Here is a 24005-nt window from a genome sequence, read left to right as displayed (position 1 = left end):
AAGACATTCTCAATCAAGATGACTGACTGTTTTTGACCCTTGGTTCTGGTTGGGGAACTAATCTGGATGAAGTGAGACCTATTACTAGAAAATTTAAAAATATGAAAGCCCCGGGTGATGATGGTATTTTCTACATACTTATCAAAAAACTTCCTGAGAGCTCTTTATCCTTTTTGGTTAATGTATTTAACAAATGTTTTCAATTGGCATACTTTCCAGATAAGCTTGAGCTTGAGCTTGAGCTTGATTGACTGCTCGTAGTTGCTACTCCATTATGACCAGATCAGCTGTTCTTGCACAGGGAACCAACAGATGTTTGCTTGGGACTAGCACACATCTTCAATGTACAAGTACTGGTGATCTCATTTGTTAGGTCATACTGGCGCCTGCTACGTCAGAATGCATGTCAATGTAGGGAAGGGAAGGAAATGATGATGCAATCACTCTCCCACTGCAAGCCGAATATACCTCTGCATTTGCCACGAGTTCATGCGGAATTGGAATTTTTGGGTTAGGTTCGAGAGGCAAAGGTCCGTCTTGGTTAACGAGCTGCCAATGTGATAGATAGGAGAAGGCAACTGATGGAATTTCTAATTGGATGTAGGAAACGAGCTCTATCTATAGTTCATTTCCAATTCTAGCAGATTACTGTTAGAATACTCAAGTTTAAGGTATAGGAATAATAATGGAAACGGTATGGAAGTCCATTTCCAGTTCTAGAGATTGCTAGAACATGAGAAATATAGAGAAAGATACAAAGTAGGAGAATGGAACGTACCTGGGATTAAACTCACGACCTCCTGCATATGAGGCAGAAGCAGTAGCCATATGACTACCAAGCCCGCTTCAATTGGCATACTTTCCAGATAAATGGATAAACGCCAAAGTTGTTCCAATTTTAAAGCCGGACACAAATCCAGTTGATGCTTCTAGCTATCGCCGAATCAGTTTGTTCTCTTCAATAAGCAAACTGCAAACTTGCAAACTTGAAAAGATTATTTTCAAAGATTATTTCAAAAATAGTTTATATTTTTGACAATTCTATTTTTGCTTCTGAGCAATTTGGTTTTTGTCATGGGCCATCAGTTATTAAGAGTTACGCATTTTATTCGGCTCATCAAATCTGAAATATATTCGACTGGAGTTGCTCTTCTTGATATAGACTAAAGCATTTGACAGTGTTTGGCATGAAGGTTTGATTGTAAAATTGATAAATTTTAAATTTTCCTCCTTTTTCCTCTTCCTTCCTTCCTTCCTTAGCCGTGCGGTAAGACGCAATGCTACAAAGCAAGACCATGCTGAGGGTGGCTGGGTTCGATTCTCGGTGCCGGTCTGGGCATAAAAGTATCATCGTGTTAGTTTCATCATATACGAATGCAAAAATGGTAACTTAGCTTAGAAACATCGCAGTTGATAACTGTGGAAGTGCTTAACCCAAGTAACAATTCTAGTTTTATGACGGTCATTATTTGGTCTACATCACTTTGATAAAACCAGCATAAATCCAAAATGCTACTAGGGAATGAACACTAAGCTGCAAAGCGGCTCTGTCACAGTGAGGGAATGTAATTGAAGAAGAAGAAGAATTTTTCTCTATACATTACCTGTAAGAGCTGGTGTTTCCCAAGGCAGAATACTGCCGTTCTACGCATAATTGTTCCATGTACATAGGAATTCTCAGCAAACATGGGACAAATATGCGTATAACGGCAGAACACTGGGGCCCATGTTTTAAACCATTTTTACTTCTGACTTACCTGATTTATCACCAGGGTGTCAAAAATCTTTGTTTGCTGATGACACAGGTCTCTCAGCCAAAGGGTGAAGCCTTCGTGTCATTTGTAGTAGATTGCAAAAACGTTTGGATATTTTCTCCACTTACTTGCAAAAATAGAAAATTTCCCCGAATGCTTCCAAAACTCAGCTTATAATTTTCCTACATAAGCCGAGGGCTTCTTATTTGAAACCTTCTAGCAGATATATTGTCAAAATGAATGGGATTGCAATTAATTGGTCTAGGGAAGTTCAATATTTAGGACTTCTGTTAGATCAGAAATTAACTTTAAAAAGTCACATTGAAGGAATTCAAGCCAAATGTAACTAATTCATTAAGTGTCTATATCCATTTATAAACAGAAAATCAAAACTTTGATTTAAGAACAAACTTTTGATTTTGTATGCTGTGCCAATATAGATGGATTTTCTGCAGTTTTATTTTTGTATGTTTGAAATTTGAATTTTATTGTAATGTTTGCATACTGGATTATTTAGAACCTGGTTGATTTTAATATTTTTTAATGATACTTTGTAACATTCGGAAAAATCTGCGTAGATTTCAAGGGGAGCGGAGGGAGAGGGACTTTGGAAAAGTTTACGAAAGCCTACTAGGGGAGAGAGGGAGTTGAAAATGTGAAAATTCGGTCTAGGTAGTTAATGTACACTATATTTATTTTCGCCCTATTCGTAAAATGATTTATGGTGTATGTTTTAGGAATTGTTTGAGGGACAACTTTGGTCCGCACCAATCCATGCCGCAGCCGGTTCAAAGCACATCGGTGCACTGGTCTACGGCTTCGGTCCAAGTTCGTACGACATTTTTTAATCTTCAGATTTTCAGGAGTGAATCCTATTCCGCTATTTTGTTGTTCTCATTCTGAGGTTGTTGAATAAGTTTTCTCATCTAAATTTGATTCGACATAATTGTTTTACAAAGATGAACTTGAAAAATTAAATATGGTGTGCATTTAGATCATGCTTCTTAGTATTTTCTATCGTAACCACAGAAGCAACAGCTTATCATAATTGGTCGCAATTTGCGTTTTAAATAACAATATTTGCTTTTAAACGACCACCAAATGAAACCGAAGGTACTTATGTCGTTTGCAATCATGAATTTCAGTTCTAACTTGATGACTGACTGGTGCGGTCAGCGCCAAAGATAAGCTTGTTTGCCAACGATTGCTGAACTTATTAGCACACTGCTACCCCTATGGTTCTGTAGTAGTCACGGGAATCAATGGTATTAGTATAAGAATAATAGTAAGTAGTCGTACCTGCACCGGCGGACACCACATCCGAACTGCTGCTGGTGGAAAAGGTTCTAGCTCTAGGACTGGACTGTCCACCATTTGCTGTGCTGGCCTTTATTCCCATCTCTTCTCATGAATGTTTCGAGGGCTATCGTTTCCTAGCAAGGCTCCCACTTCGTCCCCGTTGTCGTTTCCGTCCTTAACTGCACTTCCCTGAGGGGCTTTCCGCACGCTCCTGAACGAGCAGCACGGCACAGACTACAAAGAACTTCCACTGGCACTACCACTCAAGACTCGAGATTTGCCTTAGCTCGTTCTTCTCCCTTGTGCACTGATTTAGCAGGAAATCCCACACTCTTCTCGAACTCGAATCGAAACAGCTTTGTGCACACACACGCAATAGCGAAAAAAAAAACACGAACAAAAAATAAATCAGCTCGGACGAAGAAAAACACCACCCGATAAGATTTTGCGACTCTACTTCACGACGACGGATTTACAGGACCGAAAAATCCGGACGCAACTAGATTCACATCCTAGTGGCGAGGTCGAACCCTATTTCACTTCCCCGGACACCACCTGGGACTGCTGGTCTGGTCCAACAAAAAGGGCAAACCCTCAACACCCTTTCGATTATTCGATTCCGCAGGAAGTCAAATACTCGTCACCTGCAAAGAAGGATGCACTGGAAAGGACCTATTGACCCACCGCCGTATTTATCCCCAATTTTCAGCACTATCGAATCGTCACAGGGATGAAAAAGGGGTCCACTTTTCTGACACACAAAGGTGCCGTTCACTATGAGCTTACAGATTCAGTAGGTAGATATATTTCGCACTGCTGCTGTCGGTCGTCCACCGATGAACATCTCGCACGAACACCACTTCGCGACTGTTCTTTCTTGCTTCAACTAACTTGCAAAACCAGTCGTCGCCGTCGTCGTCGTCATTCACAGGCGCCCTCTTCTTATGATTTTGTTCTTCCTTTTCTTCCTTGTCACTCCTCACTCAACTTATGGTCACTTGCTAGCTGTTGTTGTTATTATTTTTAGTGAGTTTGATCTTCCTGCTGATGGTGTTCTTCATCAAACACGCTAATAGTTTTTCACACATCGTATGGATAATTTTCATTCATCTAATGGCGACGTCTTGGCCGGGGTCGTCAACTGTATGAAAATTTTGTTTGAATACACAGTCGTTGTGTACTGGCCTTTTAGTTCGAAGCAAAATACGATACACTGATCACGGACTTTGCTTCGAACGTGTCCAGCATGTTTCGCAACCAAAACAACTTTTTCAGAGGATATTTCTTTTGTGATGGCGAAACATTATAAAATTTATAATAATTTTAATAATTTTAATAATCTGAAATAAGGGCGATTACACGCAAGGATGTTATCGATCATTTAGTAATCTGCGTTTTATCATTTAGTAGTTTGTTAATAACACATTCCAGAGGCTAAATTTTAAAATGTGTTGTATGGTAAACTTCTAGTGCTAAGGTTTTTCTACAACTCTGTGTAACAGTTCGTTCTTTGAACTTCACAAATAACGGAGCTATAGCGCTAGTAGCAGTAACTTATACTAAATCATTGAAATTTTGTTATCATTTAGTATGAGTCACAGCAACTGGCGCCTTAACTCCGGTAATAGTGGAATTCAAACATCGACCTGTTAGGCAGAGTTGAAGAAAAACCTTCGCACTAGAAGTTCACCATACAACACATGTTAAAATTTAGCCTCTGGAAGGAGTTATTGACAAACTACTAAATGATCGAACGCAGATTACTAAATGACCGAAAACACCCTTGATTACACGAGAGCGTTGTAACTTCTCCTGTTTTAAATAAAAGTGACAAGCAGAGGATTCCGATTGTTAAACAATAAAAAACAATGAGAACTTCAGTTCAATCAAAGTGAATTGCCTATATTCCGGGGATTAAACCACCCGACTTGGACATTAATTTACAATGTTATGAAAACTCATATGTGAATATGTTCATTATGTGGAAGATATTGATTTGAAAAATGTTTTGGAGGTAACCACTTTCCCTTCGGTGCACCATTAGACTCGAACCCACGATACTACAGTACGCTAGACTGGTGCTTCAAAACAAAACAGCAAAGACAGCAGCCAGAAGCCAGTTTATCTGATGCTCATATAGAGTAACCAGAAGTTCAAATTACAAAATGAACCCCGGAAATGTAAGGTACCGTTAAAATTAGCGGTGGTGCACGGTACCCGCTTGATTTGTATTATTCCGTCGTCAAAACAAGAGGAAAATCCTCCAGAAAAGTAATTCTAAATGAGATTTTCCACTAGTTGCTGTGATAGACTTTAAAAGTTCGAAGAAAAGTCCCTTAAGGGTAGCACAGACTTCAAAATACTGTGCAAAAAGATTGGACAAGGAATGACTCCGCTTCTGAAATTCCTTGAGCAGCACGGAGCTGGCAAATAGAGCAAATTTCTTAACGCAAATAACGCCGGCTATGTAAAATAAATGGAGCTACCATACCGCTTTTCCTTTCTTAGCTTAGCTTTATCAATGGTTGCTACTCCGTGATTGATTTTAACTGGTGTAGATTGCACTACGGTTCAAGAGAATAGCGGCTGGGATTTACTAGAGCCTGGAAACGAGAAACGCGGATAGAAAATGTAACTCTGTCAACACTGCAGTCAATCTTCTTCATTATAGAACAACACATATACGATTACTAATAAGGGAGAAATTGGTAATCTACGTAAAAATTTTCATACCATTATTCAATGTGATCACATCACATAACAATAAAATCCAATAAACAGCAATTCCATTTCACAATCTATCATTGATTTATCACAAAGACATGTAAAATGCATTCAACATGTTTTCTCGCATGTGGCGTTATGTCGAATTCAGGTGGTTTCAGATGTTGAGCCAAAAAATGGGCTGCCTGACATGATCTGCAGGTTTCTTTCTGTTTTTGACGGTTCGGTTGGTGTATCCGCATTTCTCCTATCCAGGCCACTAGGATTTACCACAAATTCTCGAAGTATGTTGCATCTGTGAGCAAACCCCTCAAAACGAGAAGTAGACAATGTAAAATACACCCGATTCTGTTTTTACACGGATTTTTTTTACACGTCCGTGTAAAAATCGCATCGTTTCCAAGGGGTAAACCACTCGGCACAATGTGCCCGCGGCACAATTCGGCACATTATCGGCACATCTGGGCACCCTTCTCGTTTTCAGGTTTTGATGTTAATGACAGGATCAGCAGAGCTACCAACTGCAACGCGACAAATGAAATATGGCTGAGTTGGCTGGATTCGAAGAGTCTACGAAAAATAATTCTATTCATATGCTTTTTGCAGGGTACCTTACAAAGCACGAATTAAAATACCGATTATTTCAATAGATTCTCATGACTTCAGCAATCGTTATAAGTGGTTATAACCTGAAACATGATGAACCGATTGAAACAAACCGATTAAAGGTTCCCCCAAACACACGCGATGCGACAGTCGCGACGCGATTCTATCGTTTGGCGACAGCGATTCTGTCGCCGTTGGTATGGAAGCGTAAATAGAACATTGCTTGCAGCCGTCGCGGCGATGAAATCGCTTAGGTCTGGGGAGGCCTTAAATATCGTGCACTGAAATTGTGTGCTCATACAGGTACGCATACATTTCTAACTGTTCTATTGAATATAATGGAAAACTATATGAATTGGAAACCACGGGGAGCAACACATTTTTTTCCATGTCGAAAAATCCCGAAAAAGACTGCATATCCCAAGGCATATCCTGCTAAAACTGACCTGTGTATATTTTGTTGTCTTTCCTGCGGGCTTTTTCGGAATTTAACGGCTTGGAAAAACTTGTGTCGTTCTCCCTGTGGTAATCTATATGAAATTATGAAAACATTTCCATGTTTGATTCTTGTCAATGTGAGACCGGGATGAGCGATGGTGTTTACCCTTTCCAAATTTTAATGTGTGAAAAAGAAAAAGCTGAGATTCCATGTTTATGATTTTCTTCCGATGAAGTAGAAAATCACCGAGGAGACGGACTTGGTCTTGCTTAAGATAGTGGAAGTTTTGAACCAACGACATATGTATAACGAAAGTTCGAAGGAATTAGGGAAGTTTACCAAAAGTGTCTCGTTGTGGGACAATCGTAGGTGTCTTCATCGTTTTTATGTGTCCCGTTGGAATCTGAGAAATTCTCCTGAGCTCCTTTGCATTTCTACTGTTTTGGTTCAAAACTCACACCATCTTAAGCACGACCAAGTTGATTCCCTGCTCCGTTGAATCCGATCTCGTCAAAGTTCTCGCTTTTTTTTCAGACGTTGCAGGTTCCGTATCAGGCAGGTGACAAAAATTAAACAAAAACAAAATTTTCGTCCGTGATTACATTCCACGAACCAGTGCAGCCAACTTACTTTTTATTCGCCACATTTCGGCACAGAATGGGCACAATTAGTAATTCTGATATTGTGCCGAGTGGTTTACCCCTTGCATCGTTTCACTAATTTACCAAAAAATCATTTTGCTCCAAACAGCTTTAAATCAATTTGGAGGCAATTTATTCAGTTCAATCAAGGTTAATTGCATATCTTCCGGGTATTAAACCACCCGACTTGGACATGAAATTAGAATGTTCTGAAAACTCTACTGAGGGTCATTGGTTCGAGTCTCATCGAAGGGAAAGTGGTTACCTCCAGTACATTTTTCAAATTAAAAATTGTCCACATAATAGTGCTGTCCAATAATTCTTAGGGAGAGCCTTCACTCCACTACCAATGACAACGGCCTACGGCTAGTAAATTTCGCTGCTGCTAGAGGGATGTCCATCAGTAGCACCTACTTTGCACGAAAAAATATCCGAAAGCACACCTGGAGACACCCAAATGGTGAAACTTGCAACCAGATAGACCATGTTCTGGTGGATGGGCGCCATTTCTCGGATGTTATCGATGTACGGTCATTCAGAGGTCCGCCTCGTTGTCATTAAAATTCGATCACGGTTGTCAACTGTGAAAGATGTGTTAGAATATCCAGCGATAGTCGGCGGAAGGAGTATTGGCTGAGTACCGCCAGAAGCTCGACGAATGGATAAGTGCAATCAACGTTAGCGACAACATCAACGATCTATGAGAGTCGATCCATGGAGCGGTGAGCACAACAGGCACCACTTTGAGAAGTGGTAGGCACTGCACAGAAGCGACCCAGGACGGTTTGGATCGATGTGGAGTTGCAGAGAGTGACAGACGAGAAGAACGTTGCCAGAAGCCGGATGTTGGTGCCGGGATCAAATAGAGATCGGTACAAGTAAGCAAGAGCAGCCGAAAAACAAACCCATCGCAGGAAGAAACAAGAGTACGAAGAATAAGTTATTAGTGGGCGCAGAAAAAAATGGAGCAGAACGATATGCGGAGGTTTTATGAGTCTGTCAATGGCGTGCGAAGAAAGACAGCGCCATCTCCCGTCATGTGCAACGACCAACAAGGGAATTTGCTGACAGATAAAACCGAAGTGGCTGCCAGGTGGACTTTGAGACTTTGTTGAATAGTGGAAGTGACGGTGCATCGTTGAACAGAATAAATATTAGCGACGATGGACAAGCCACCTACACTAGATGAGGTTAAAAAAGCTGTTAAAGAGCTAAAAAACAAAAAAGCTGCGGGGAAGGACCAGCTCCCGGCTGAACTTCTCAAACATGGCAGTGAGCAGCTTTATGAAGTTCTGCGCCATATTATGTCGAAAATATGGGAAGACGAGGAAATGCCTGCTAGCTGGTTGGACGGCCTCATTTGCCCTTTCACAGACTGGAGTGCGCCAATTACCGAGGAAAAACCTTCCTTCACTCGGCGTGCAAAATTATGTCCCATATTCTGTTCAACAGATTGAGACCGCTTGGACAGTCCTTCGTCGACGAATACCAAGCAGGTTTTCGTGAGGGCCGATCAACGACGGATCAAATGTTTACCCTGAGATAAATCCTTGATAAATTCCAGGAGTACAACTTGCAGACACATCATCTGTTTATTGATTTCAAGGCGGCGTATGATTCAGTGAAACGGAATGAATTATGGCAAATTATGCTTGAACATGGTTTTCCGGCGAAACTGATACGGCTGATTCGTATAACGTTGGACGGATCGAAATCAAGTGTAATGGGCCAAACACAATGCATAGGTTTGCGTGCGTTTTGACATTTTCCCATGGGAAAACTGTCAAACCACACGCACACGTATCCATTGTGGTTGCGGATGAAACATCGATGTCATTTGTTACCTTAGATGGATTAAAGCAGGGTGATGCACTCTCGAATCTACTATTCAATGTAGCGCTCGAGGAAGCGATTGAGAGTGCTGGTATGCAAAGAAGCGGTAACATTATCACTAGATCGCATATGCTTCTGGGATTAGCGGACGATATCGATATTATCGGGATTGATCAGCGTGCCGTGGAAGAAGCTTTTGTGCCCATTAAGAGGAAGACAGCGAGGATTGGACTCACGATCAATACCAGCAAAACGAAGTACATGGTCGCTGGCAATCAACGTGAGTTCATGAGTGTGGTGGTAGCGAAATGGTGCTGGATGGTGAAAAATTTGAAGAATTTGTGTATCTTGGAACATTAGTGACGTGCGATAAATGTTACCCGCTAGGTAAAAGGGCGTATTGTAGCTGCAAATAGGGCATATTACGGACTTTGTAACCAGCTTAAGTCCCGTAGTCTGCAAACGAAAACAAAACTCGCGTAGTCTGCCAACGAAAACAAAACTTTCGGTGGCTTTATACGGCCCTGAAACATGGACGTCAAGCAGGTAAACAGGAGAACGGTATCTGGCGGCGTCGCATGAACCACGAATTGTACCAGGTGTATAAAGGGCTGGATATTATTAGGCTGATACAACACGGCAGACTACAGTGGGCTGATCACGTTGTTCGTATGCCGGAAGAACGTTAAGCGAAGATAATATTTAGTAGAGAACCCGGAAGAGGCTGCAAGCTTCGTGGACGGCCGCGTACACGATGGCTTTTTGCAGTTGAAGAGTATCTGAGGGAGACAATGTTCAGGGCGACTGGAAGCGATTCTCCCAGGATCGAGTCAAGTGGAGAAGGATACTCCATTCGGCGTAGGTTCATCGAAGAGCTGTAGCCCATCAAGTATCAAGTAAGTGCTCATGATACCAGTATTACAATCTCTGTTCAACAGCACTCAAATGCAGATAAATAAACATGCCGGCCATGACCTTAAAGGCATTTGGGAAAGGAAGGAACTGTTGGTGTGTAGTTATCGGTGCTACGCTACTTAAGACCAAGAATACCTCTGCATCCCCACAATAACACGGGAATAGAGTTTTGTTAGTTGGGGAGGGTAGGTGAGCAGAAGCATAGATCGGGAAATCGCCTTGCAAAGTGATGTCGTCCAAGCCACATTATAAGGCAGAAGCGCACCGAGGTCCTCTCTGTTGGTGTCGACTTGTCGGTGGAAAAATATTCTTACCCAATATATCGCACGGAAAAATGACATTTCTTCCATACTTGATGAGCTTTTCTTACTATAGGCTTTACTGCCGTGAATCGCATATCTGTTCCATTTTTGATGGGTTTAATAAATCCGGTCGGATTTAGCCGGAAGGGGGCCCCGGAGCCGACGGTATGTGGGGGCCCCAAAATGTACAAAAAAGGTTGGTTTTGGTACATAAGATTTGTGGGGGCCCGGGGCCACGGACCCCCCGGCCCCCCATAAATCCGGCCCTGTATGGGACAAATCAAGCTCTATCCAGTAAAAAGGGCGAAGTCGCAAAAGAGAATTCTCTCCGACTTCCCCTCTTTTGAATAAAAGTGACAAGCTCAGAATGCATGAATTTTTTTCTATCGTTCTGAGGTGATAAACCACAAAGAAATCCGCTGCTTGTCACTTTTATTTAATAGAGGGGAAATCGACTAAGAGAATCCTCTCTTGCGACATTCGCCCTTATTCCAGATAGAGCTGGAAATTTGAGATTTACGACAGTTTACATTTTATTTAATATCATGTGAATGCCCGGCACTACACAGCGACTATGCCTGCATCTCGCAGTTTGCGATTCAGTCAAGGCGTCGCCACTGCTAATATCGCGCTAGTACTGTCGGATAGTGCATTGTCCGCTAGAACTAGCGAATATGTAATGGCCCGAATATGTAACGGGCCAATAAGATGAGTGAATGACTTTTAGCGTGTGCATACTTTGAAATTTTCTCTCACTGTTTCTCCGACCATCAATGGCTCTCTCATTTCCACGCATCGGATTTGTGTGCGTTCTACACTGCTTTTACATTCTCTCTGTAGTGTGTGGCTGCCTGATCGGCTGGACGATTGTTATTATTTTTACACCGTCCGGAAAAACTAATTTTCTTTGTGGATACAATGGACGTTCCCCAAGTACCCATTCGGCTGAAGCAGCATGACATGCATAATTTGGATAAATTAAAAGACCTATGCTAACAAGTATCGACAATAGAAAGTTATTAAAATCAGAAAATTATCCCATTATAATTATTAATCCTAACGGGTAAAATTTTCAATTGTTCAGGCAAAAAATTTTCGTTTGTCAGATCGCTCATTCGGTTATGCTCCGATCAGCGAAAGATCACTGTACAGTGAATAATCCGGTTAAGGATGTATCGCAGTTGAAAGATCCAATATTTGAGTCAAAAATTGAATTACTGTCGATAACTTTAGCATTGAATGAGCTTGGAAGCTTTTTAAAATAGAATGCCAGGATTTCGTATTATCATAAAAGCAAAATTGAAAAGGCTGTTTTCATCTAAAAGAGGGTTTGAACCAACAGAGCATACGACTGTTGTAGGTCATATTGTATATGTATTAACAAAAATATGAATATTGCTAATTTAATATTATTCAAAAATAAGCTTTTATTATCATTGCCAAACAGTTTTGCAGCCTGGCACAAACACATACCATAATCGCAAAAGGGGAGCAGTTCGAACAGAATGGAGATTAGATTGCTGACTGGCGATACGAGAAAGCAAGAGAGACTGAAATAGCACAAAAGTCGCCGTCAACCTTTTCGTTTGTACAGAGATGATGGTGACCTGAGAACGATGACCAAAAGAAAGACCCAGACAGTGGATCAAACTGAACTGAATAAAGCTTTTTGTTACTGCGAAATCACATTATGAGAAGTGATCCAATAAAATTTTACCTTTTATCAACTTAAACAAACTATTTCTTAATATCCTTTTGTATTAATCAAATGCTACATACTGAAATATGAAACCACTTCTAAAATAATTAGTCACTGTGCAAAAGCGACACCGATATACCTAATTTAGGAGACGTCAGATATGACATGATTTTGCACATTTCCTTTTATTCTTCAGGTATTATTGGAAAAAGTACAAAATGCGTCTTTAGATTTCCCATTTGAAATAACTTCTCTGGTGATATTGCTGCAAATTTGCTATGACAGAATCACTTTTAGTTTTTTTGAGGACTGAACGGAACCAGTTTCAAATCACTTTATAAAACCAATCTACTGCCATAGAAATCTGCTTTCACGTAATCTCGCACGTAATGTTGAGATTTTCCACCTATTCAGTAACACTTTGAATCTTCCTTCCACGAAACATCCCCAAATAACAGGAAATTAAGCACTTTTTCTCGATGACCAAGCCAACCCAATAAACTTGGGCAATACAGTTCTGAGCCAAATTGACCAACCCTTTCGACAATCGCACATCCAACACAAAACACTGATTATTTTCGATCCGCGGAAACAGACCACCAACCGCGCGCACTTGAACCCACTGTTTCTCGTTAGCAGTTCTCCATTATTGTGATCACATTTGCATTTGCGGTTTTCCTGTCGTGCTGCAACTAAAATTAGTTTATCCTCTTGAGATGGCTAGTCCTAGTTTAGTAGCAGCAGAAGCAGGTAAATATGGATGGAGTTTGACTGGCGATCGTATAAATATTATACACACATTTGCTTAGCAGCTACAATTTGCTCCGTCGCGATGGATGGACACTCTCCGAAGATCTGCGTCGTGAACGAAAGGGACAAGGATGACCTAACAAGGGCGGAAAATCTGCTGTTGTTGTTTCATATAGGGGAGCACTTTGCTTTCTGTTTTTGTCACACTAACGGCATTTTCGCATGATAGAAAACATTCACGTCGTGTCGTCTTCTTCTCTCAAACGAAGCTGTCAGAAATCAGCTGACATTAAAGATTTGTTCAAAAATTACGTCCTGAATTTTGTGCGCAGCCAAGCAAACATTTCAAATGGACGTAAGATAGACAGTAGACCACAAAACAGATATACACGGACAGATAAATCAACCCAAACTTTGAGTTCAATATACGCACTCATGAGAATATCGCAGAGAAAATTTACCCAAATTTGGGTAGTTTTCCTTTCTTTCCCTTGATTGCTATCAAAACTAGAGCAAGATGCAAACACCTCACCGAGGTTGCTCAGCCCAATAACCTAAATTTGAGTAAATTCAATATTCTCTATTTTGAGTTGATTAAGGTCCGCTTTGGATAAATTAAACTCAGCTTTGGGTAAATTGTTTACATGGGATTAAATGCAAACTACCTAGTGCCAGAAAAGTCATTTTACTCAAATTTAAGTTATTGGCCCCAAACCATTTGTTTTGAGTGCAAACAACCCACTTTTTGGGTAGTTTTGGTTTTCAGTGTAGACATCATAGAACAAATCAAGCTCTATCTGGTAAAAGGGCGAATGTCGCAAGAGAGAATTCTCTTCGTCAACTTCCCCTCTTTTGAATAAAAGTGACAAGCAGGAAGTTTCTTTGCAGTTTATCACCTCATAACGCAAGTTCGAATTGTTTTCTATCGTTCTGAGGTGATAAACCGCAAAGAAATCTGCTGCTTGTCACTTTTATATACTTGATTAAGTTGAAAACCGAAATACGGGACTAGCGAAGTTGGATTTTTCTCGCAATCCGTACGTTAAACCTAACTTCGCTAGTGGCGGGCTAGTCTAATTGTGGCATAATTAGACTAGCGCACTACTAGCGAAGTTAGGTTTAACCTACGGATTGCGAGAAAAATCCAACTTCGCTAGTCCCCCATTTCGGTTTTCCACTTGACTAGCGATATAAAAGAGAGGAAGTAGACGAAGAGAATAGAGCTTGCTGACGTTTAATCATCTTTCTCTTTCAAGCACAGAAGCAGAATAGGATTTGTTTTCATCGGGAAACGTTTCCCGATGAAAAAAAATCCTATCCTGCCAACGCGCTTGAAAGAGAAAGATGTTTGAACGTCAGCAATCCTTATCCTCTCTTGCGACATTCGTCCTTATTCCAGATAGAGCTTGAAATAGCAAAATTCAAAGTGAATTTTTTGTGTATCAATAATCGATGAACGGCCGTTCCGTGTATCCAAGGCAATAGAGAGAAACAGAAAAGCATGTGCTGCTGCTCTGTCTTATGCTCGTTGTTGAGTAAAGCTTGACTTCCACCGCTAGGTTCGCTAGCGTTTCAAAATCAGGGAAAGACCACATTCCTCGGCAAAGATGCTTATGTTATGTGCAGTAGACGTTCGATAACTGCAATTTGGAAAGCTTGCTCATACTAAAGAGCAAAATCATCGAGCTCGGCGATTTCCTTCAGGAGAAGGAGATTGACGCGGCTTTTGTCATCGAAACCCACCTGAAGCCCGAGGTAAGTGCAACAACGGGTTTTAGGCTGGTGAGGTTCGATCGAACAAGCTCCAGAGGGGGAGGCGTGGCAATCGCCTTGCGAAGCAACATCGCCTGCCGCCTGCTGCCGGACTTCAAGCTCAAACTCATCGAAGCCGTTGGAGTGGAAGTCACCACTTCCGTCGGAGTCGTCACTCGTGGATTACTGTCCCACACAAGCCAAAGTCGACGATGTCACGTCGGCCGAGCTACGAAGGGATATAGTCAAGCTCACTCGGCGGCAGGGGCGGTTCATCATCGCCGGAGACCTGAATGCAAAGCACCAATCGTGGGGAAACACCGTCTCCAACCGGAACGGAGTCGTCTGGTCCAACGATGAACTAGAGGGCCACTACACCATCCTGAGCCCTGACAGCCCTACCCGGTTGACACGGTCCGCGGCCCATGCTACGCTCGACATCTACATCACGAACATGCACAATAACGTCTCCCAGCCGGTCATCTTCCAAGAACTAAGCTCGGACCACTATCCGGTGGTGGCTGAAGTTGGAACCTCAGTAAATCGGCACAAGGCGAAACTATCATCGAGTGAACTGGCAGCGGTGTTCCAGCAGTGCGTTGACAACACCGTCGATTACGAGGTGCGTCCGGAGACGCCGAAAAGTATCGACCGCCAGCTGTGCGCTATCGAGGAGGCTATCTCGGCGGCCCGTGAGCAACATGTACCGACGGCCCGGCAGGTAAGCAACTCCTTAAACATCGATACACTCACAAAAGATTTGATTCGATTGCGGAATGTCACTCGCAGGCAGTTTCAACGTACGGGACTGCCTGAGCCACCCCCCTGGCGTCCTATACACTACTAAAAATCCACACATATTTATTGGCAAAAATCCATAGATTTAACTTATGATGTATATCAGTGCACACATAACCATTCTCCATGCGAACTACTTATAAAATATATATCCAAATAAACTTTATGTGTGGTCTCGAATTAGCAATTATTTAATTTATGTGTGGTTCTACATCGATTATATTAGGATGCAGCTATTGCAAAATCTATAACGGCGACACATATATCTTATATAGATATTTTTGGCAGTGTACTATTACAAGGGTTTGAAAATAGCCACCATGTCCACGGACGGTAGCTCATTACTGTCCATTGTTATTGTACGAAAATAAACATCATGTGTTTTGTTTACTATTTGTTTTGGTTAAATCTGAAAATTGTTTTCAAAATTATTTGCAAGATTTACATCTCTGACCATGGGAATTATGTTATTTGATCATAAAATATAATAAACTTACGAATTGGAGGGAATCTACAGGTGATATCAAACGCTACACGAAATCATATTTCGTAACTTGTTCTCCCGCTCCGAATCAAACAAAAGATATTATTATTGTTTACACGCTTACTTCAGTTCACCCAAATATGGGTGAAGAGTACCTAAAATCGCCAAAAAGTGCACATACCTAGATATGGGTGAACTGGTCATTACCAATTTATGGGTAAATCCAGTTTACCTATATATAGGTACTTAAACAGGAGCAATTTATTGGTAAATTTCACCCATATTTGGGTGACTTCTCAGTCTTTTTTCTTGAAGATTATAATAAACCTCTGATTTATAAACAAAGAATTGATATTAACTTTATTGAAAATATTAATAACAGTTATAAGTATATTTTCATCGGACCTTTGGTCCTATATCTCAGGTCCTATCATATTTTACATGTATGATCGCATTCATGGTATTATACCACGAACAGAAGGTGTCGCGTTTAGTGTCAGGAATAACGGTGCTGTAGAAATGCTGCCGGACATTCTCGCTTGCTGTGCGACGAAACGGGTTCTCTCGTTGTGCATGTGTCTCAGCCCCAAATCTCGATTTTTTCATAGAAACTCGTTCCACGCCTGAAGGGAGGAGGAGGGATTTATCATTAATTCAATTGTAGAGATGAACATTATAATTTAAACTTACCTGATGACGAAATGGTTGGTAAGGTGCTCTGTCTTCCTTAATTCAATGGTTCGGAGGCTCTCAGAGGCTGAATTGCCCGGAGGCTCAAACGACTCACCCTGCGCTGGTGCAACAACATGCTCTGTTTAGCTTTACTAGGGACTTTGGGTGACCGGGTGCTGATAAGCGGTCCGCTGCTTGTAAACAGGAAGGGACATTGTGTGCCTGTAATTAAGTAAGAAACTGCTTTAAATTTCCTCTGCCTCGGATCTCTCATTGGTTCCCTTAAACACGAAATAGTACATAGTATTTTGAATAGCACAAGACATTTTTTGTCCCACTTCACTTACCCGTAGCAAAATGTCCAAGCCGACAGGGGATGTTTGTTTTGCAGAGGCATTATCTGGGTGAATTCCATATAGCGGAGAACCTGCTGGTCATGAAGTGCACCTATTTGGGTACAGAGATGTGGAGGATATTGCACCGCAGAATTCGCGTTGAACTTTCTCCGTTGCAGTGGCAAACCCCGTGATGGTGGACTGCTTGGTTTCATGGCTTTTGCTTATTTCTCTGATTGGCTTATTTCTCCTATAGGGTGATTAAGATGGAATATTATCATGCTATTCAAAGGGACGAATTATTTAAACTTACTTTTTACTTGTAATTTTTGCCGATCTTCGGCATTAGCTTTTTGGCGAAACTTCCACTGCGACACTGGTCTGCGATTTTGATGCAAATGTTTTTATTTTCATCCAAATATGGGTAAATTAATTCACCCATATATTGGTAAAGCTATTATACTTATAATATGGGTGAAATTTGCTGATTTTTTCAGTACATTTCACCCATAATATGGGTAATGTTTGTAAAACCCAAATATGGGTGAATAAAGTACCCATAAATAGGTAAACTGATATAAGCGTGTATACTGTGGTGAGCATCACAGTTGAAATGGTCCGGGGATGCAAATCGAACGACATTCATTAGTGAAATTGAAATCAAATAAATGGTGTGCTGAAAGATGTTTTAGGATTATATTTACATGCCCATAATAGCTGGTATTATTTTTGACCAAATTGAAAAAGTGTAGCCAACAATATTTTGGATGAAATCCAGTTGCTTGTAAAGGCACGATTCGGGAGAAGTACTTTTCAAAATGTATGCTGGACATATTCATGAAGATGTTGGCTACGCTGAGAAGCATCTCTTGCCACGGGGCTGGCCTGAGCTTAAGGTCACTCCTGACGGAATCCAAGTTTCAAGGTGCTCGCGTTTTGGGGGGCACACCACTCGATACGGAAGCAACGCACAACTGTCATTTTTATTATTTCACGCATGCTGCGACGCAGCAAAGCTAAGTCAACAAAAATGACAGTTGTGCGTTGCCTTCGTATCGAGTAGTGTGCCCCCGGAAACGCGAGCACTTTGAAACTTGGATTCCGTCAGGAGTGACCTTAAGGCACGCTGCAATCGAATCACAAAAATTATCAAGGCCAGAATGGTGGACCTCAAAAATAACGACTTCTCGAATAAGATCCGCACTCTCCCAGATGACCAAAATTCTAAAATCCAAGCCTCGGCCATACTCACTCTACGGTAAATTGATTTATTGAACTTACATTGGAAAGGAAAGATCCTGTAGTGATTCCTGCTGGTCCGTACACTTTAGTTTCAGTTGTGGACGGTGCAATGCCAATAAAGACGGTGAATCCATCATGGATAAGTGTTGTGATTTATCACATTTTGCATAAATAATAACAAACATAAACAAATGTGACAGTTATGCCGTAAAATAATTAAATCCAGTGCAGCCAAACCAATATTATTTTTACTTCGGCACATTTCGGCACACTAATAAACACAGTGGGCACAATTAGTCATTTTGGAAGTGTGCCGAGTGGCTTACCCTTGAGTTTGTCAATAACTCATTCCAGAAACTGAATTTAAAAATGTGTTGTATGGTGGACTTCTAGTGCGCAGGTTTTTCTACAACTCTGCTGAATGGTTCGTTGCTTGAGTTAAACTAAAAACAGAGTTATAGCGCTAGTTGCAGTAACTCAAACTAAATGATTCGAATTTTGTTATCATTTAGTCTAAGTTATCTAAACTATAGTTATAACTCCATTCCTAGTGAAATTCTAACAACAAACCATTAGGCAGAGTTGTAGAAAAACCTTCGCACTAGAAGTCCACCATACAACACATTTTGAAATTGAGCTTCTGGGATGAGTTATTGACAAACTACTAAATGATCGAACGCAAATTACTAAATGATCGATAACATCCTTGCGCGCGCGAGCCATTTTGATCGGGATTCCGCAGCAGACAACGGACCTTTCGGAGAATGACAAATTCTAAAGAACCCCACACATAGGATGCGTTTGCGTTGCGTTTGACAGTTTTCCCATGGGAAATGTGTCAAACGCAACGCAAACGTATGCTATGTGCGGGGCTCTTAAGAATCCTATGAAATTTTCTCGATTCTGAATTTGGTTATGAGATGTTGTTTATCTAAGATGCGTATTGTTGCGAGGAATGACAACAGAAATTTGACTCAAGACGAAGTTTCTTCATATTACCAAACATTATCTTTCGGCATCTGTCTGTCCGAGCGACGTTCACCGATGGGTGGTTGCTGTAGATAGTTTCCACTGAGGTGGCGTCTTCATTGATTTTATACAAAAGCCACCATTTTATACAAAAGAAGGTTGATCCGACCATCCGAAATAAACTTTCTTCAAAGTGCAAAACTCAATCGTAAATAAATAGCGAATTTGATAGCGCGTCGGAGGGAGATGATGCAGTGAATTTTAATGGATCGAATCACCAACAGCAACCAAACTACCACGCCAAACCCGATGCCACCGAAACAGTCCATTTTCGCAATTAACTCTTTCCATAAAATGTTGGTCCTGAGAAGAACCAATTTTCTTTTCCCAATGTTCCTTTCCAACTAACTGACACCACCATTTCAAGACAAAATTTTTCAAAACGACTTATCTGCTTTTGTAAACAAAAGATTCAAACGACGATTTGACGAATCTGATAATCTCCACGCAAACCAACACCACCAGTAGGTGGGTGAAGGTTTCCCTATCTATTGGTTGTGCTGGTTTGCGTGGGAGCTATCAGATTCGTCAAATCGTTGTTTGAATCATTGTTTACAAAAGCAGATAAGCCGTTTGAAAATTTTGTCTTGATTTGTAATAAATTTTCAGCATCGGCACTGGCGGTGCGGAATCGCCACAGTGCTATTTTTATGGTCAACCTTTTCTTCATATGAAATTCTGGTTCGTTGAGGTTGAATGATCTGCAGCAACACATCGACCACCACCACCAATGCGATGGATTTTCTTTGAAAATGTTATTAGCGCCTCGGTGATGCTGTGTCCGCTTCGCTGCGATCGCTTTGATGCGTCTGCTCTGCGTAAAATCTTGTTCAAACTGAGGATTAGATCCAAACCCGCAAGTGATTGATTTTTTATGTCTGTGCTAGTGATGCATGTACGTGATTGGTTAGTTTACCTACAGTGACTATAATAACAGTGTCGTCAATTGTCAGAATTGGAACAGAATCGTCTGTCAGTTCCATACAAATGCGCGTTCCAAACGAGCAGGAGATATGTCAAACGTGGCACATGACGTTACTCTTCTTATAGGACTCTAAGTTTACCTATTTCTAAACTTTTTATCAATTATCGATAATAAATATGTAGTTTAAAATCAGTATTTTCAAATAAATACAAAGAAGCGTTGACTCATCCTTGCTTGAAAGGTAAAAAAATGAAAATCCATCGAGAAACGGCTTAGATATTGTCTATCCGGATAAAAGTTAGACCGATTTTTATACCGAAGTTGGATTTTTCTCCAGATACAGGCAACTTTCCCAACTTCGGAAATAGTGCGCTAGATTCGCCTAAAGATGCGCTAAACAACATCAATTAGTTTTGCAGATAAAACTTCGGAAGAAAGTTCAGTTCGGAAGTCCCGACTTCCGAATTCTAAGTTGGTGCTACGCCGACAATATTAAAGTTTAAAGTCTATCATATTTTCGTGACGGTCCCCGATTTTCGCAATCGTTAAGTGTACCTCAATATAGAAAACACAGACGTAGTCCTACGTCAAAAGGACCAATAAAGGTACCGAAACGTCGGTTCAGAATTAATATCCAGCTTTCCACGCTCGGTAATGGCGGCTTATCGGTGTGTAAAAATCAATTGGTCACTGTACTGTTTGACACTAGCTGGAGGAAAGCCCACTGGCGTTCCTGGGTGAGGGGAAGGGAAAAAAGGCCTTTTAGACAGTGAGTTTTCCTCCAGCTAGTGTCAAACAGTACAGCGACCGATTGATTTTTACACACCGACAAGCCGCCATTACGGAGCGTGGAAAACTGGATAGGGCACTGCACGGACTGCTTTGTCTCTTTTTCGCTGCAAAGAAATCTGAAAACAACAAGGCCAGTAAACTGCCCTATAGGGCACTGCACGGACTGCTTTGTCTCTTACTAACTGCAAAGAAATTAGAAAACAACAAGGCCAGTAAACGTCAAAATATATGAGAACGGAAAGAGATGTTTCGTGCGTTGCCCTATGGGGGCAAAATGACGTTTACTGGCCTTGTTGTTTTCTAATTTCTTTGCAGCGAAAAAGAGACAAAGCATGCAGTCCGTGCAGTGCCCTATAGCGTTTTAGCTGGCCATCAGACTGCGCACGGAAACATCTTCTTCTCTTTCGTTCCTCATAAATTTTGACGTTTACTGGCCTTGTTGTTTTCTAATTTCTTTGCAGCGAAAAAGAGACAAAGCAGTCCGTGCAGTGCCCTATAGGGCACTGCACGGAAACATCCCTTTCTTTTTCGTTCCTCATAAACTTTGACGTTTACTGGCCTTGTTGTTTTCATATTTCTTTGCAGCGAGAAAGAGACAAAGTAGTCCGTGCAGTGCCCTATTGATCTAAATCATTTATTTATTAAAATTGAATTTCATTTTTATTTAGGCCCTTATCAATTGTTAAGCGAGAAATGTAATATAAATTTCACAGCCCTGATTCACGATCTTTAGCAAATTTTGTTCTTATCAGCATTAAACCGTCAACAAGACCAAAACAAAATAACAAAATCGAAAAGAATCGTGATGTGGATCATTTTCAGAAATAATATCTGTTTTTAAGTAAATTTGCGTTAGATTGGCGTTCAAATCTTCAGAGCGTATACAGAAATGTCATCTGCTACGGTAAATATTGAAAGCAACAGTCGTTTTCATTATAAATCCATTTTATCGATTTTTTAGGTCCCTTTGCTTGATGACACCGTGCCCTTCGGCGACGAGGAAGAACTCAACGCCAATGGAACTCCAAAGCGCTTGAGGTTGGTACTCATATCTTATTAAATACAAGCTTGACTGGTCAATTTTGATCCAATTTCAGCCATCCGTATATGACTTTCTTCCACGTCTTCTTCCGCGGGGCTGCCCTGGCGACGTACCTTTTTTGGACCCTATTCAATGATTCTTTCATCAAATGCTTTCTGCTGGTGGTGTTTTGGCTTTCGGCAGATTTCTATTTGGTGAAGAACCTAAGCGGCCGACTTCTGGTGGGAATGCGTTGGTGGAACTACGTCGACGACGACGGCCGTTCCCATTGGGTGTTTGAATCAAAAAAAGGTGAAACCGGTTACGAATCTAGGGTTAATCCGCATGAAGCGCGAATTTTCTGGACCGCTCTGGTGGTCTGCCCCGTGCTTTGGGGCTTGTTCTTCGTAGTGGCGCTGTTCGGGTTCAAGTTCAAGTGGATGGTAAGTATCAAAATGAATGGGTAAGGGAGTACAGCTTTCGATAGATGATGAAATCGTTTTGTTACTTCAGCTACTGGTCATGATTGCACTGTCTTTAAATGGAGCAAATCTGTATGGATACATAAAGTGTAACTTTGGAGCCAATGCTAATCTTAAAGCTACGACAACTGATTTTGTTCGAAGCCAAATGCTGAGAAATGCCGTCAATTTTATGAGCCAACCAAGCACCAGCTCGGCTCCGAGAAGTACTACAGTAGCTTAAACTAATATATAGTGCAAATATATAATAAACTGTCTATTTCTTCTTTGAAGACAAATGAATGTATTTTTATGGTACATGATAGGACTGTAAGAAATTCTGCGAAATCGCGTCCGCCAAATTCGCAATAAAAACATTGTATTCAAACCAATTGTATTTGTTGAATTATCGATTCCGAACGGTATATTACCAGCCCTGGAATAGTTTCTGGTTGAAATTCAATACCTCTTGGAACAATACAAATGTTCCAACTTTATTCCCCGGCATTAAAAAAAATTGCTCCAGGTGAGGCTCGAACTCACAACCCCGGCATTGCTCATCTCACAGTTACTGCTCTATAAGTACCGTGCGCTAACCAATTGCGCCACTGGAGCTGATGTCAGCCAGCCCGTTAAAGCGCTTTAAAAAGCTTTGACCCCTATTCGACCCTGGCCGGGCCGGAAAAACACAGAATTCGTCGCATCGGGAAACCTCGTGTTTTGGAAATGTTGCTGCAACGCATTTTCTGTTGCGAGGATATGCGAAGGCCGCCGCCAAAGCATAAAATTTTCATGGCGGGCTGCCATTTTAATTTGCCGTTTTTTAAAATGCAAATCTACGGAATGATTGAAATGCAATTACACTCATAAAATTTGGATTTTCAGATACTGTTGATGAAATTATATAATCAAACTGCACTAAATTAATTTGCCTTATGATGCACCAATGCAACACTTCCAAAACACTCCCGGCACTTGCTTTTTTCGCTGTCGTTGCTGGTGATGTTTGCATACTTTTGAAAGATTCTTCACGTTCTCAGCGAGACCAGGAGTATGTGGTCTAATTACGGCGTATCCTGCAGGAACCAGCGGGCGTCGGTCGGCGATACAGCTTACTTATCTGGCCATTTATCATAAACCCGCTGCAAGAATTGCAAAGGAAAATAAAACATTTCAAAACTCACAAACACTTGAGCTCATCTCAAACAAACACAAACAAACAAATCAGCCAAACGATGTTGAATGCGGGAGGCGAATGCATAAACGACGCGTTGATCTCAACGAAAGTTAAGACTAGAGGTGTTCATCTTTCACGCACCGCTGTCGATATCGATATTTACTATCCACACTAAGGTTCTGTCTCATTTGGAGAATTAAACTGAAATTAAACTTAAAAGTGACATTTTAATAATTATCAAATAACCCTGCTCGCAGAGCAAGATTACTTTTGACAGATATCGAATAATTTTGCATCGATGTCTTATTGGAATTGCTGAGCAGCACCAGCCATTCTTATTACCGGGTTATTAGCT

General features: G+C 41.1%; 2 protein-coding genes, 1 long non-coding RNA gene and 1 other non-coding gene across 6 annotated transcripts in view; 1 reads left to right on the top strand and 3 right to left on the bottom strand.

The window, feature by feature from the left end:
• The window catches only part of LOC134205781 (E3 ubiquitin-protein ligase znrf2-like), a 109529-nt gene extending 96409 nt beyond the window's left edge, over positions 1-13120 (bottom strand). The window contains exons 1-3 of one of the 3 annotated variants that reach the window (XM_062681368.1): positions 12749-12987; positions 3840-4194; positions 3054-3697 (exon numbers count right to left, since the gene is read on the bottom strand). In XM_062681368.1, coding sequence (XP_062537352.1) covers positions 3054-3153 — 100 coding nt within the window. In that variant the 5' untranslated portion in view covers positions 3154-3697; positions 3840-4194; positions 12749-12987. Of the gene's footprint in view, positions 1-3053; positions 4195-12748; positions 12988-13011 lie in introns of those variants that run through there. The other 2 variants (XM_062681367.1, XM_062681366.1) reach the window with 2 other exon arrangements.
• A 3253-nt stretch (positions 13121-16373) lies between these two features.
• Positions 16374-17420, bottom strand: LOC134211094 (uncharacterized). Its single transcript, XR_009978921.1, has 4 exons — positions 17317-17420; positions 17016-17253; positions 16687-16890; positions 16374-16619 (listed from the first exon to the last, which is right to left on the bottom strand). It is a non-coding gene; the product is annotated as an uncharacterized LOC134211094 (long non-coding RNA).
• A 4318-nt stretch (positions 17421-21738) lies between these two features.
• LOC134205780 (uncharacterized Golgi apparatus membrane protein-like protein CG5021) lies at positions 21739-22865 on the top strand. Its single transcript, XM_062681365.1, has 4 exons — positions 21739-21895; positions 21953-22029; positions 22089-22455; positions 22526-22865. The coding sequence occupies exons 1-4, from the start codon at positions 21881-21883 to the stop codon at positions 22715-22717; spliced, it is 651 nt and encodes a 216-aa protein (XP_062537349.1). The 5' UTR covers positions 21739-21880; the 3' UTR covers positions 22718-22865.
• Positions 22866-22991: 126 nt separating this feature from the next.
• On the bottom strand, positions 22992-23088 carry Trnai-uau (transfer RNA isoleucine (anticodon UAU)). The gene is made up of 2 exons: positions 23051-23088; positions 22992-23027 (listed from the first exon to the last, which is right to left on the bottom strand). It is a non-coding gene; the product is annotated as a tRNA-Ile (tRNA).
• Positions 23089-24005: the final 917 nt, after the last annotated feature.

Source organism: Armigeres subalbatus, chromosome 1, assembly GCF_024139115.2.
Source record: "Armigeres subalbatus isolate Guangzhou_Male chromosome 1, GZ_Asu_2, whole genome shotgun sequence".
Classification (NCBI taxonomy): Eukaryota; Metazoa; Arthropoda; class Insecta; order Diptera; family Culicidae; genus Armigeres; species Armigeres subalbatus.
This window is presented reverse-complemented; position numbering and strand designations above follow the sequence as displayed.